General features: G+C 36.2%; 1 protein-coding gene across 2 annotated transcripts in view; it reads left to right on the forward strand.

Moving 5' to 3' along the window:
- Window positions 1-14,643, forward strand: part of PPM1B (protein phosphatase, Mg2+/Mn2+ dependent 1B) — a 75,840-nt gene extending 61,197 nt beyond the window's left edge. The window contains exon 6 of one of the 2 annotated variants that reach the window (XM_007970782.3): window positions 12,893-14,643. In XM_007970782.3, coding sequence (XP_007968973.1) covers window positions 12,893-12,922 — 30 coding nt within the window. In that variant the 3' untranslated portion in view covers window positions 12,923-14,643. Of the gene's footprint in view, window positions 1-11,006; window positions 12,051-12,892 lie in introns of those variants that run through there. The other variant, XM_007970779.3, reaches the window with a different exon arrangement.
- Window positions 14,644-15,047: the final 404 nt, after the last annotated feature.

Consider the following 15,047-nt stretch of genomic DNA (forward strand, 5'->3'; position numbering starts at 1 on the left):
TTGTACACCCACTTGAAATACCCGAGGATAGTTTTTTTCTAATATTATTGTTGTGTTATGGGTATATGAGCGTTGAGCTGAGATAACCGTTTCTGTTGTGCCTTGCTGTACTTCATCAGAGCAAGACTCTATGCCCTTACTTTTATTTTGCTTTCCTTCAAAATGTCAGCGAGCTGCCAGCTGCTCCTCTATATTGTTTTATTTTGTTGTAGTACTATTACCATGAGACAGAAGTGTCTTTTTTTTTTTTAATCCAAGTGAGTTCAAATAAGTATTTTTCTCTTGGGTTTTCAAGTTTTTATGTCTAAAAATAAATTACTTAATTTTTAATATATATGCTTCAAAGCTTTAAGGGAGCCAAACTTAGAAACGAAACTGATTGGGAGGAAGAGCCCCCCTCCAGTCTCCAGCTCCTCTTGGCAGATTGAGAGAGACAGTATCCATTGGCTAGAAATCATATATCATCTCAGTTGTATTATTTGCTAGGATTCATTATTGCATAGCAATATAATATAGTTTCTTTTCCTTAACAGTAAAAGTATCCTGGCAAAAAGGAAAATTTAACAATTAATATAATTTTAGTGAGTCATATAAAAGTGATGCTATATATTGCTAATTATAATTTATATCTTGGTCTAGTGCAGTAATTCTGAGTCTTTTTTTGTGGCAGGTATCTCAAAGTATTAAGAATCGTACCCAAGGCCGGGCATGGTGGCTCACGCCTGTAATCCCAGCACTTTGGGAGGCCGAGGCGGGCGGATCACCTGAGGTCAGGAGTTTGAGATCAGCCTGACCAACATGGAGAAACCCCGTCTCTACTGAACATACAAAATAAGCCGGGCATGGTGGCGCATGCCTGTAATCCCAGCTACTTGGGAGTCTGAGGTGGGAGAATTGCTTGAACCCGGGAGGCGGAGGTTGTGGTGAGCTGCGATCATTCCATTGCACTCCAGCCTGGGCAACAAGAGCAAAACTCCGTCTCAAAAAAAAAAAAAAAAGAAAAAAGAAAAAGAATTGACCCAAAGCTGTGAAAATTAATTTAAAAATACAAATATTTTATGTGATCCATCAGAGAACCCTCAAAGAAATGAGTATAGGATGTTGACATGACTAAAAGGATGGTGGTAATTTGGAAGGTTGAGAGAAGAGAATCTTTCCTTTTCAGCTACATTATAGATTCTACAGGGCATCCACTACCTTGATTAGAGGAAATAAGCCCTCAGAAGACAGTTATTGATTCATTATTAGCCGTAGAAGTACTCCCATTTCCTCAGATGTTTCAGAGTACAACCCTCATGTGTAATCTTAAAATATATATATACCTTGCTGGATTTTGGGGCCCCTCAAGAAAATAGTCTGTTTTTACTCCAAACAAGGTTTTCTGTTTAACATATACCAAGGGTAACCTAAATTTTTTAAAAAGAAAAAATGATTACACATAGTAGCTACATAAACAGGGAGTAAATAGGCAACGGAACTATGAAACTAGGAGGAAATGCTCAATATATAAACCTTACCTTAAATAGATTGTTATTTGGCTATAGAAATGGGATATATGTACTTAATTACCTTCATACATAAATGTTCTGTTAATATCAGCAGATTAAATACTGACAGTGTGTCATATAGTGGATTCACAGAGAGAGAAGACTAGAAAACATAAGACATGACCCCACTTGTGTGCTCAGTGCAGCTTACACTGTAGTTATAAACACACCTTAAATGATCAAAATATTTCACATAGCTTAGTAACAAATAAATGACAAAATCCAGAATGTGACCATTGCCATGTGAATTGGACAGTGATTGCTGTGAAAGTTCAGCTAAGTAGGGGGAAAGTCAGCTTAGAGAAAAGATAGGATTTGAAGAATGATTTGAATGGTAGAAATGACATGAGGATGATGACCTTTCAAGTGGACTGGAGTGGCATGGACAAAGCATAAGCTGTCTTCAAAAGAAAGGACATCTTTTTTGGCTAAAGCAGAGAACTGCTGTGGTGAAAAATAAGAATTTAGGTTGCAGAGGTATTTGCTAAGAGACCAGCCTTTTGAACATCATTTTAGGGTAATGAACCACCTTATGTTTGGAGCATAAGAATGATAGACTCAAAAAAAATCTGTGGTATTTTAATCTGTTAGAAACATTTCCCGTATTAAAGAGATACAGGCAGTCAGGTAGTTGTGAAGTAATTACAGAGACCAAATGGTAACTGTAAACTTATTATCATTACATAGATATATGGATTAAAGGAACTTCCCTTGTTTACTATGAAAACTGACTTTGCGGCCTAGAATTCTAAATGGGGAAATATTATATGCCTTTCACAATAATCACTAACTTAGAAAAATGTTGAACTATAATTGCAAGTAGCAGAAATGTGCTGAAAAATACCGCAGAAGGAGAAGGAATGAAGAAAATACAGACGTGATTACATTCTCAGCTCTTAACTTGACCCACTGTAGCGAAAAGCTAGCCACAGAGGTGCTCCATAAATGCTTCTTAACAGTGTGGATGATGTCGCCAGGAGCTGGATATTAACTTGCGGGGTCAGAAAGATGATAGTATGGTAGAATTACAGAAGAGGAGAAAGTTGGAAGGTATTATAAAAATTAAGTGTTTTTTAAATAACAAAAATTATTTTTGTTTAGATATTTAAACAGAGAATTCTAGCCAGAGTTAAATCGGAGGGTTTTTTTAGGCTCCTGAAATGTCTGCTTTATATCGGAGAGAATTGTTCTGTTGTAAATGATTATAAGTAGTACCACTAGAAATAGGGATTCATTCATTTTTCTTGTAATTAAGACAAATCTTTTAAATAAATATTTTTCAGAAAGTAAAGTCAGAAATTAAGTAATTTTAATATATATTCAGAAAGGTTACTATTTAGGGGAAACTTCTTGTTTACTAAATTTGTTTTTTAGTCTGTGTTCCATACTAAACTAACTTTTAAGAATGTGTTCCATCTTCTTACCGCAAGCAATATTGTGGTATTTTCCCAACTTTTAAAATGCAAATTTGTAACAAAGAGTCTAGCAGGGATTCTTAGTCTAGGGATTCACGAATCCCCAGAAATCTTTTGGAAAATCTCCAGCAAAAGCAAAACTACATTTTGCTGTGAGTTGTGTTTATATTAGACAGGGCTCTGGGGTCACACTCCTTCCATTTTTCTAAAATGCTAGTTTGTGTTTTATAACTAGAATATAAATTTTGTGAGATCTGGGACTTTATCTGATTCATTTATGTCTGTAGTCCAAGCACTTACAACAATCCTGGCATACTGTGAAAGCTGAGTAAATATTTTTTGAATAGGAAATATTTGTATTTATTCATTTCTAGTAATTTGCTTAAGGCTGTCCTTAAGTCGTATATTTAAAAATTAATTTGAGGTTACTAATTGGTATGAAAGTCTGTATTTATAGCGTTTTATATTTTCATGCAAAACGTTCTTCCCTTGAAAAAGACTCATAATGCTTTTGAATAAGTATGCCACTGATCAAGTAGTTGCATAAGTTGGTAATTTTCCAAGGGTAAAGTTGCACAGGGGGGTGACCTGTATTTACCCAGCTCCTACTTGTGCCAAGCCCCTTATTTATACACACACAGAGTCATAGGTAATCTTCTCAGTACCTTTCTTTTACAGATGAGACTTACAGAGATGAGGTAGCTTGCACAGGTCACAAAGCTAAATAAATCATGCAGCCAGAATTTGAATTAGGCTGACTCCAAAACCTGTTCCCTTTACATTATTCCATGTGGCCTTTTTAAGGTAGTTAGAGATTATGTATGTCTGTACCCCACCTCTGTCTACCATCCAGGAAAAATCATTTCCCATTCTTTCGTAAATATCATGTTTAATAGTCTTAAGATACTCTGTTTTATTGATTGAGACAGGGTCTCGTTCTTTGTCCCAAGCTGGAGTGCTATGGCACCATCATGGCTCACTGCAGCCTCAACCTCCCAGGCTCAAGCGATCCTCCCAGCTCAGCCTCCAGAGTAGCTGGGATTATAGGCACACAGCACCACACTCGGCTAATTTTTTGTATTTTTTGTAGGGACAGGGTCTCGCTTCATTGCCAGGGCTAGTCTTGAACTCCTGAGCTCAAGTTACCTTCCTACCTCAGCCTCCCAAAGTTCTGGGATTACAGACATGAGCCCCTGCACCCAACCACAAGATAATCTGTTTTTAATGGTAAATATTTTATAAAGTTGTTGAAGCAGTCAAGCCCAATTCCTTGTCAGTTATTACACATATTTATCTTAATCCAAAAATGGTTTAAGGCATTTTGATCTTAGAGAAGGGGAGGAAAAAACAGGACAGATTAGTCTCTTTTTGAGCCCAAAAGAATCTCTGTATTGTTTTTGCATTATTAAATTTTGCATGCATTTTTCTGTTTTACTTCAAACAGATAAATGCAATACCCATAACTGCTTTTACATTTTTATATCACAGTTTTTAGAACTATGTGAATATTAGTTTTTTTACGTTTACTTTTTATTCACTTGTCAAAGCATTGCCATAGAGAAAACCTATACTGTTTGAAAATGCACTAACATTAAGTCACTATGTTTTTAGGGTATGATTGATATAACACTTAGCTGTGTGGTCTTGACCATTCAGATGACACTGTCTAAAATTATTAACTTTGACATGATTCTTCAAGTAACATCTAATTTATTAGAATCTTCATTCGTTATCAATTGTATCACATTTTGTCATATTCGAGAATTTTCAGTTTTAAAATTTTTTTGTCTGACAAGCAGCGCATAGGACTCCACAAGAAATATTTTTACTAGTGTTTACTTTTTCTCTACTGTTATAAGTAGTCATTTTAAGAATTTTGGTTATGGGCCGGGTGCAGTGGCTCACGCCTATAATCCCAACACTTTGGGAGGCCGAGGCGGGCAGATCACGAGGTCAGCAGATCGAGACCATCCTGGCTAACACGGTGAAACCCTGCCTCTACTAAAAATACAAAAAATTAGCCAGGTGTGGTGGCGGGCACCTGTAATCCCAGCTACTCGGGAGGCTGAGGCAGGAGAATGGTGTGAACCCAGGAGGCGGAGCTTGCAGTGAGCCAAAATCGCGCCACTGCACTCCAGGCTGGGCGACAGGGCGAGACTCCATCTCAAAAAAAAAGAATTTTAGTTATGAGAGCTGTGTTTCAAGAGATAAATAATTGCTGCAAATAAATATTAGCTGGTTAAACTTTATTTTTTTAAATGTGCTTAGATTACCTTCCTTCCCCCTCTTATTACTACTCTCTGCTTGATTTATCTAATTTCTATGTCTTATTTGGTGTGAGTTAGTGTTTTCATTATGAGAGATTTGATTTTGAAGCTGTGTTAGTCTAGCTGATAGTAAAACCTTAAAACCTAGGGTGGATGGGAGATGTCCTAAATTCTCATTTCAGTAATTGCCTTCAATTTACTTTACAGAATAATTGTAAATATCCCATCTGATATGATAGTTTAATCAACATAACTAGAGTTCTATGGTATTATTAGTTTTACTATATTAAGGAAATATAAACTTCAATATGAAATAACCTGTGGTGTTCTATAATTCACCAATATTTCTTTAGTAAGAGTCTTAGCTATATGAGGTACTTCATATGCAAAAAATGTTACTCGCCATAGTGTATTCAACAGAGCATAAAGATAGACATTGATCTTAATTATACCTGTGCACAAATGAGAGCTCTGCCACTTACTAAGATTGTCACTCTGACAAATAACTTAAATCTCTCTGAGCCTTAGTTTCCTCACTTATAAAAATAACTGGAGTTCTTACTTCGTAGGGTACCTGTGAGGATTCAGTAAGATTATGTATGTAAAGTTCTTAGCACAAATATTATTTTTCCTTCCCTAGATGATAGGAGGACATAGAATGGAATATGAAATTGTCTTTACTCTCAAAGAGTTTGCAGTCTAAGTGGAGAGTCTTGTGAACCGTTGCAAGGTAGAGTTAATTGCTATAATAGATGTGTAAAAATAGGTGTGCTATATCAATTGTATGAGTTCAGATAGAGAAAGTGCAGGAACCTAGATAATAGGTTTCTCTTCTAATATTAATGAAAGCCCATGAGAGAGTTATGTAACAGTGTTTGGAAAAATCAAATGTAATGGCTGGGGAAGAGATTTCAGTCCTCTATTGTCTATCCAGAGTGATGAGAAAGTGCAATTTGCCATAAGATAAAATGACTTTTAAGTGTGGTCATTAGCTAAAGTTCTTCTCAATTTAGTGATTCTGTAATGTCAGCCATTGCAAATCCATCTCTACTTGATGTATTGGTTTGGTTTTCTTTTGCTTTTAATTTTTTTATTTTTCATTTTTTGGGACCAAATCTCACCCTGTCACCTAGGCTGAAGTACAGTGGTGCAATCTCGGCTCACTGCAACCTCTGCCTTCTAGGTTCAAGCGATTCTCCTGCCTCACCCTCCCAAGTAGCTGGGACTGCAGGCATGCACCACCATGCCTAGCTAATTTTTGTATTTTTTGTTGAGACGGGTTTCACCATGTTGATCAGGCTAGTCTCGAACTCCTGAACTAAAGTGATCCACCTGCCTCGGCCTCCAAAAGTACTGGGATTACAGGTATGAGGCACCGTGCCTGGCCATGATTTAGTTTTAGTATGCCTTTTTTTTTTGAGTTGGAGTCTCACTCTGTCACCCAGGCTGGAGTGCAGTGGCACGATCTCAGCTCACTGCAAGCTACGCGCCTCCTGGGTTCACGCCGTTCTCCTGCCTCAGCCTCCCAAGTAGCTGGGACGACAGGTGCCTGCCACCACGTCCAGCTAATTTTTTGATTTTTAGTAGAGACAGGGTTTCACCGTGTTTAACAAGGATGGTCTCGATCTCCTGACCTCGTGGTCTGCCCGCCTCAGCCTCCCAAAGTGCTGGGATTACAGACCTCAGGTCAACCACCATGCCCGACCTAGTATGTCTTTTAAAAAGCAACTTCCCTTCCCAAACTATCACTGCTATAGCAATTCACAGAAATACAGGTGATTAATAATGCAAGTGTCAGTTGGAAAGTGAGAGGTACTTTGTATGTTGAACTTGCCAAAACTGACCCAAATACAACAAATAGAATAACCTTTCATCCAACCTTATTAATAAGTCCACCTCCAAATAGAGTTATGCCATTTAGTCTATATCAGTGATTTTCAACCCTGGCTCTATATCCGAATTGCCTGTCAGGCTTTAAAAGAACAACCCAAGTCCACTGAATCTGTGTATTTTGAAATAGAACTTTGACGTGTATGCAATTTTAAAAGCTCCACAGGTAATTCCAATGTGGAACAAGGGTTGATAATCACTTCTATGTGTAAGTCTTTGAAGCAGATTTTGTTTTAATGTCCTGTAATTTTAAAAAAATAAAATGGTAGGTTTTTATCCTTTTTTTTTTTTTCTTTTTTTTTTGGTTTGGGGGTTTTCTGGGGGAGAGGGTTGTAGGCCCTGCATTAAAAAGTCTTTGTGATATACCATAAAGTAGAAAATTTCCTCTTAAAGACTGACAGGTTTATCATTATACTTATCACATTGTTCCATCTCAACGCTTCCTGAATAGATTGAAATGGGAAACTTTGTATTTATTTATTTATGAATGAATGAATGAATGACAGAGTCTTCCTCCATTGCCCAGGCTGGAGTGTAGAGGCATGAACATGGCTCACTGTAATCTCAACCTCCTGGGCTCAAGTGATCCTCCCACCTTAGCTTCCCAAGTAGCTGGGACCAGAGGTGTGTGTTGCCACACCTAATTTTTAAAATTTTTGTTTTGTAGAGACGGGGTCTCCCTATGTTGCCCAGGCTAATCTCAAACTCCTGGGCTCAAGTGATCCTTTCACCTTGGCCTCCCAAAGTGCTGGGATTACAGGCATGAGCCACCAGCCCTGGCTGAGAAACTTTATTTAGGGAAACATGTTTTAAGTCCACATAATAAATTTTGCAAATTAAAAGACAGCTAATATGCTTGTCGTGCAAAATTGGAAAATTCAAAGAAAATAAAGTATCTGAACTCCCTGCCCATTATCATTGTATTGCTGTATTTCCTTTCTTTTCAGATATTTTTACATATGCTAACATGAACAGATACACAGACGTATATGTACCCAAAAAACATGGGCGATACACAGTATCATCTCTTTTTTTTTTGGGAGATGCCTAGACTGGAGTGCAGTGGGTGTGATCTTGGTTCACCGCAACCTCCTCCACCTCCCGAGTTCAAGCAATTCTCCTGCCTCACCCTCCCGAGTGGCTGAGATTATGGGTGCACACACCATGCCTAGCTAATTTTCGTATTTTTAGTAGAGATGGGGTTTCACCATGTTAGCGAGGCTGGTCTCAAACTCCTGACCTCAGGTGATCCACCCACCTCGGCCTCCCAAAGTGCTGTGATTACAGGCATGAGCTACCGTGCCCGGCCCAGTATCATCTCATTTTTTGCCATGAGGACACTTCCCCGCCCCGTTCCCCTCTCCCCACCCCACCACATGTCTGAGGCAAGAAAACAAGGACTTTTTTGTTGTTGTTGTTGTTGAGATAGTCTCATTCTGTCGCCCAGGCTGGAGTACAGTGGTGTGATCTTGGCTCACTGCAACCTCCGCCCTCCGAATTCAAGCGATTCTCCTACCTCAGCCTCCCGAGTAGTTGGTATTACAGGAACCTGCCACTGCGTGCTGCTAATTTTTTGTATTTTTAGTAGAGGCAGGGTTTCACCAATCTTGGCCAGGCTAGTCTTGAACTCCTGACGTCATGATCCACCCACCTCAGCCTAACAAGCACTCATTTGTTTTTTTGTTCTTTTTTAAGAGGGTCTCACTCTGTCATCCAGACTGGAGTTCAGTGGCACGATCATGGGTCACTGAAGCTTCAACCTCCTCGACTTAGCTCAACCTCTCACCTCAGTTCCCAGAGTAGCTGGGACTATGGGCATGCTCCTTTTAAACATTTTTTGTAGAGATAGGGTCTCACTGTGTTGCCCAGGCTGGCCTAGAACTCCTGACCTCAAGCAATCCTCCTACCCCTGTCTCCCAAAGTGGTGAAATTGTGGACATGAGTCACTGCTCCTGGCCAATGGGGACAACTTTTTAAAAAATAACATTCATCTGCTCTCATTTTTCTAATAAAACATTGCCATTTATTATATGGCTTTATTAGTGTTATCTTTGTTCCAAAAGTGTAGTATAGTGTCTCTAAAGAAGGTTAAGAGTTTGTGTCAGATCAACTGCATCAGTAACCTATTTTATATTTTATTTTAAGATGAAAACTTCCAAATGTATTCAAAAAGGGGATATGATATGTTGGAACAGCTGTACATTGTCTATCTAGATTCAACAACTTAACATTTTGCCATAGTTGCTTTGTTTTTTTTTCTGTATCTACTGTTTTTTTTCTTTTTTTGACTGAACCCTTTGAGAGCAAATTGCAGACATCATATTTTACCTGTAAACATTTAAGCATGCAGCTCTTAAGAATGAAGACATGTTTCAACCAGGCGCGGTAGCTCACACCTGTAATCCCACCACTTTGGGAGGCCAAGGCAGGCAGATCACCTGAGGTCGGGAGTTCGAGACCAGCCTGACCAACATGGAGAAACCCCATCTCTACTAAAAATACAAAATTAGCTGGGCGTGGTGGCACATGCCTGTAATCCCAGCTACTCAGGAGGCTGAGGCAGGAGAATCACTTAAATCTGCAAGGTGGAGGTTGTGGTGAGCCGAGATCACGCCATTGCCCTCCAGCCTGGGCAACAAGAGTGAAAATCCATCTCATAAAAAAAGAATGAAGACGTTTTTCTATATAACCATAATACCATTATTATACCTAAGAAAATTAATTTTTTAAAATTTATTTGTAATTTTTGTGGGTACATTGTAGGTGTATAAAATAATAAATTTTATAATATCGAATATCAAGTTTAAATTTCCCTAGTTGTCCCCAGAATGACTATTGTAATTGTTATTTTGACTCCCAGTCTAATCAAGTTTATCAGTCAAGCACATTAAACAAGTTTTTAATCAGTCAAGCCCCTCACCTGTTTTTTTCCCCTTGACACTGACTTTGAAGAGCCTGAGCCAGTTTTTTATAGTACGTTCTGCATTCTGAATTCATATGATTGTTTTCTCATGGTGTGCTATAACTTGATCCTCTATTCACTTTTTCCCTGTAAACTGGGAATTAGCATTATTAGATTCATTCTAAACATTTTTTGGCACGAATACAGGACATGACTGTATAATGCATCATATCAAGAGGCACATAATGTAAGGGTATCTTGATTTTAGTCTGTCAGCTTAACTGTGATCAGCTTGGATGATTAGAGCTTGTTCTGTACAGTATTAAAGTAATTACTATTGTAGAAACCTGTAGATTTTCCAACATTTACTAAAATATGAAAGGATTGAGTAGTTTATTATTCATACTTAAAATACTTAATTTATTTTTATCTAGAGATGTTTTTATCAAAATAAGGGCAAAAAGTAAATACAATTTTTATCCGTGAAAACTCTAAAGTCTTTCAAAGATCTGTTTAAATCTATATAGTTTTATGTTTTGTATTTCCTACTTATCATTTAGCAGAAATGATGAAGAAATTGTTCTGATGGCTTGCTTTTCTGTCCTTTTCCTACTGCTTTAAACATTAATTTTCTTTTGTACTAAATCGTATAGCCAATTATTGTTTTTTTTTTAAGTAAGTCAGTTTTAGGAAATGCTTGTGCTGCTGTTGAATTATAAAAGCTGAGTAAATTTCAGATTAAATTTTAAATGACTGTGAAATAAGACATAAAATAGTTAATGGTAATTTGCTTAAAATGACTTGAGATATTATAATTGGAAGTTTTTATTGATACAGGTAAGAATCGATATTTAATAAAATGTTCTCATGCTTAGACTATATTACTTTTCAGTAGAGAAATTAGTATTTTGCTGTAATGTGTTGTGAAATACATGTGATATCCTAGTTTGTCTACTGACACTGGGGTCTTGAATCTTAAAAAAAGGCCTCCGAGGAAGCAGAGGAAAGTGGATCACAGGGAAAATTGGTGGAAGCTCTCAGGCAAATGAGAATTAATCATAGGGGAAACTACCGACAACTTCTGGAGGAGATGCTGACTAGTTACAGGCTAGCTAAAGTAGAGGGAGAAGAAAGCCCTGCTGAACCAGCTGCCACAGCTACTTCTTCGAACAGTGATGCTGGAAACCCAGTGACAATGCAGGAAAGCCATACTGAATCAGAAAGTGGTCTTGCTGAATTAGACAGCTCTAATGAAGATGCAGGGACAAAGATGAGTGGTGAAAAAATATGACTTTTCTTTTTGGTAATATTTTTGTGATCTTTGATGGTTTTTAACTTAGGAAGTGTAATGTATGCATTTATATAACCGTTTTGTTATTTGAATCTTGGAAAATTAGTTTTATTATATTCAGATAGCCTTGTTTTTTAAAAAGGCCTTTGCATACACCTTTATGAGATAGTGTAAAATTGACTATTTATATTAATGAAATTATATGTCATTTCACATTGTATGCCAGAAATTAGGATACCAATTATGAATTACAGTCAGTAGTTAATACTAGATAGGATTAGAAATTTTGATTAGAGAGATTACACTATATTATGGAAAAACTTGTTAATGTAGAATTATACTGCTTCATATTATTTTACCTATTAGTACACTCATAGTTAGCTTTGTAATAAATTTATGTTTTCTTTAATAATTTTAGTTCTTCAAAGAATGGCTGATGCTGGCCTGTAATTTTTCTTTCAAGGATAATAATTTGTGTGTTGTTTGATTTGTTTATATTTTACATCTCTGTAGTTTTATTTTTAGAAGTTGTGAGATACTGGATGTGTGGCTATTTTTCCTTTCTCTGTATTCTTTATGAAACATAACTTTTGAAAAACCTATGTATTATTCATACAGCTTTGGTTTGTATATTCTGTATAGCCTAACTACACACATCAAAATGTATGTCAACCAAGTGTTTAGAATGAAATTATAAGTGTTTAAGTCCAAATAAAGCATGTGATGTGGAATAATCTATGCATGTTGTACTTATTTTTGAATTAATTTTTTAAAAACAACCAAGTTTGGTATATTGGAAGAATACCCATTAGAAATTCATTTGTATTTATATAACATTTAGAACACTTTTGGCTTACCTTTTTTCATTAATAAAAAGGAAAGAAGTTTAATGTTAAAATATATGTGTTACATACTTAAATCTATTATTTTTCTTATCCATCTTTTGTGGTACAAAATATTAATCTTTGGAGATTATGGGCACACATAGACATGTGAGAAAATTGCCACAGTGAGCATTTTAAAGATTGCAGAATTGTCCATTTTGTTACAAATTTTTATTAGTTATTAATAAATGGAATAATTATGGGCTGTTTTTAAAATAGTGGCAGATGAGAGTTTTTGTTTAAAGGGATTTTTAAATTATAGATTAGTCACATGGGGGAAATATTTTTAAAAAATTTTTTATGACTGTAGAACATTAACTTTTCTTCTTTACGTTTATATTTATATCATGTGTCTGAAGTTGCTTTAAGTTACCATAAATTGAAACTTTGGAATCTTTGGATGTTATAGCTGATGTTTTGATGTATTTTTCCAATGCCAGAATATTTTTAAGTGCTTTGAGAAAGGAAGGCTTTTGATGGAGAGGGGAGGAAAATAACCCAACCCAGTTATCTATCTATATTAGATACACGTGTACACACACAATATACAATACACAACATCTCTCTGTAAAAGTACCCTTTTCAGACAAAGAAAGGAAGGTAACTTGTTCATCAATTTTGTTTTCTTTTGAAATTCAATCCAGTCTGGAAGTGGTATAGGTAAATAATAATATTCTTCCTTTTCTCTTCCTGTAGGGTGCTGGAGATCTAGAAGACCCATGGTAGCCTTAAAAACCTTCTAAAATGCTTTTGATTCTGAAAATTGGGGGAAAAAACTTTTAATCACAATTTTCTTCAATACAAGGGGAAAATATTCTTGCGGATTCCCAACGTTTTGTGATATGAGCAGAAAATCATTAGCATTTCCCATCATTTGTTCATATTTGTGTTTTCTGACAGTTGCCACTTGTAGCATTGCCTGTACTACAGTATTTTTTGCCAACCTCAGGCATACTCATTACATCTGTATTGAACTTTTGGCCCTAGAAACCAGTGGAGTTATTTCACCACAAATCAACAATGTGCCTGAGGTGCATGGGAAATATAGTTAGCTATACTCTGAAAATACATTATGTTTTTTTCTTTAAACAAAACACACAACATGTAAGCATGTAAGAGTAAAGAATTGTATGATATGTTCCTTTTTTCAGTTCACCAAGTTGGAAGCCTTTTGCAGCTCTGTGGCTTGGAATTTCATTTGAGCAATTTCTATAGGATATGTATTTATTATTGATTGTTATTTAATTTTTTTCCAATTTTACCTGTATTACCAAACTGGGTTCTCCAATAATGCCCAAATTGTAATGTTGCCTTGCTTCAAGATAAAGTGTATTTGGGAATAATATTAAAAACCCTTACAAATTTTATGCATGTATCTACTGCATCCTTCAACTCTCCCTAGAAAATCTTTTGAAACCAAATGGATTAATTTATGGCTATTTATAATTTGCTTTGACATTTCACTGTTGGAAATTTTTTAAAGATGAGATTTGTCTTTATAATGTAAATTGTGATTTTTGTTTTACATGTGGGTTTCTATAGTTTTAATTTTTTCAGCTTTTAAGATACGAGTTTTGTGTAATTTGGTATTTTTAATCATTTATGTTATTTTAAAAGCTCAGAATATTACATTGAAATTACTATAAATACATTTAAAATTATCTATTTTAGATCTAAGGAAATATTACAGAGATATTTTCATGGGTTCAGTAACCTTTCATTTTATAACATTGGGCACGGTACAGAGTGGCTGTCACATAAGGTACTTGAAGATTTATTAGTTTAATTCTATTTTTACAGTAACCTTGAATTCTTCTGAGTTTTGCATGTATTAAATTCAATGCTGAACATGAAGAGTAAAGTATTTATCTGAAAGAAGTTACTGGGTTAGGAGAAGTAATGAATGTATCCATTTGTACATGGTTTACATGTTGTGGATGCTTTGTAAACATTTTCCTATATGTTTAAATTGTGTTTCAGCAGGATGTAATTGCCCTTGTGTATAGTTAAAATGAGTCATCATCTGGTCCTCTGTGAAATGAAATTCATGGTATTTTCTGTAACATTTTCCTGAAGCTGTTTCTGGAGAGCCACATGTTAATACAGACAGCTTTCCTGATCATTTGATTTATTGTGCACCTGATTTTTGGCTTAAAAGGAATTATTGCCACAATATATTTTATTTATTCTTTAGATTTTAGCCTTGTAAGTTAAAGTGCTTTACATGATGATGTGAAAAGCTGTTTGTCCCTTTACTGGGTTTGGGGGGTTGTTAAAAGATAGGGAATGAAGAATGCAAAATGGTTTATTGTTCAAACTGTCCACTCTGATCCAACCCTGTACTGATAGTACTTTCCAGTATGATATTGTGATGTTTCATACAATGCAGTGAACATAACCAACTTGTTACCTAAATAAAGAATTGATAAAAACGGTGTGACATATTACTATTTGGTATGATTCAGTTTTTAATGTTATTTTAAACTTCTTATGTGGTTGGCATACTTGTGAAAATTTAATTCCAAATAGGAATTATCCAAACTGTACAGGACAATCTTAATTAACCCCTTCTCTACTCCAGAAATATTTATACTCCTTTTTGAAAAACTTGCCTTTGGCCGGGTGCATTGGCTCTCGCCTGTAATCGTAGCACTTTGGGAGGCCAAGGTGGGTGGATCACAAGGTCAAGAGATCGAGACCATCCTGGCCAACATGGTGAAACCCCGTGTCCACTAAAAATACAAAAATTAGCTGGGCGTGGTGGTGCGTGCCTGTAATCCCAGCTACTCGGGAGGCTGAAGCAGGAGAATTGCTTGAACCCAGGAGGCAGAGGTTGCAGTGAGCCACGATC

The sequence above is a fragment of the Chlorocebus sabaeus genome, chromosome 14 (genome assembly GCF_047675955.1).
Source record: "Chlorocebus sabaeus isolate Y175 chromosome 14, mChlSab1.0.hap1, whole genome shotgun sequence".
In the NCBI taxonomy this organism is placed as follows: Eukaryota; Metazoa; Chordata; class Mammalia; order Primates; family Cercopithecidae; genus Chlorocebus; species Chlorocebus sabaeus.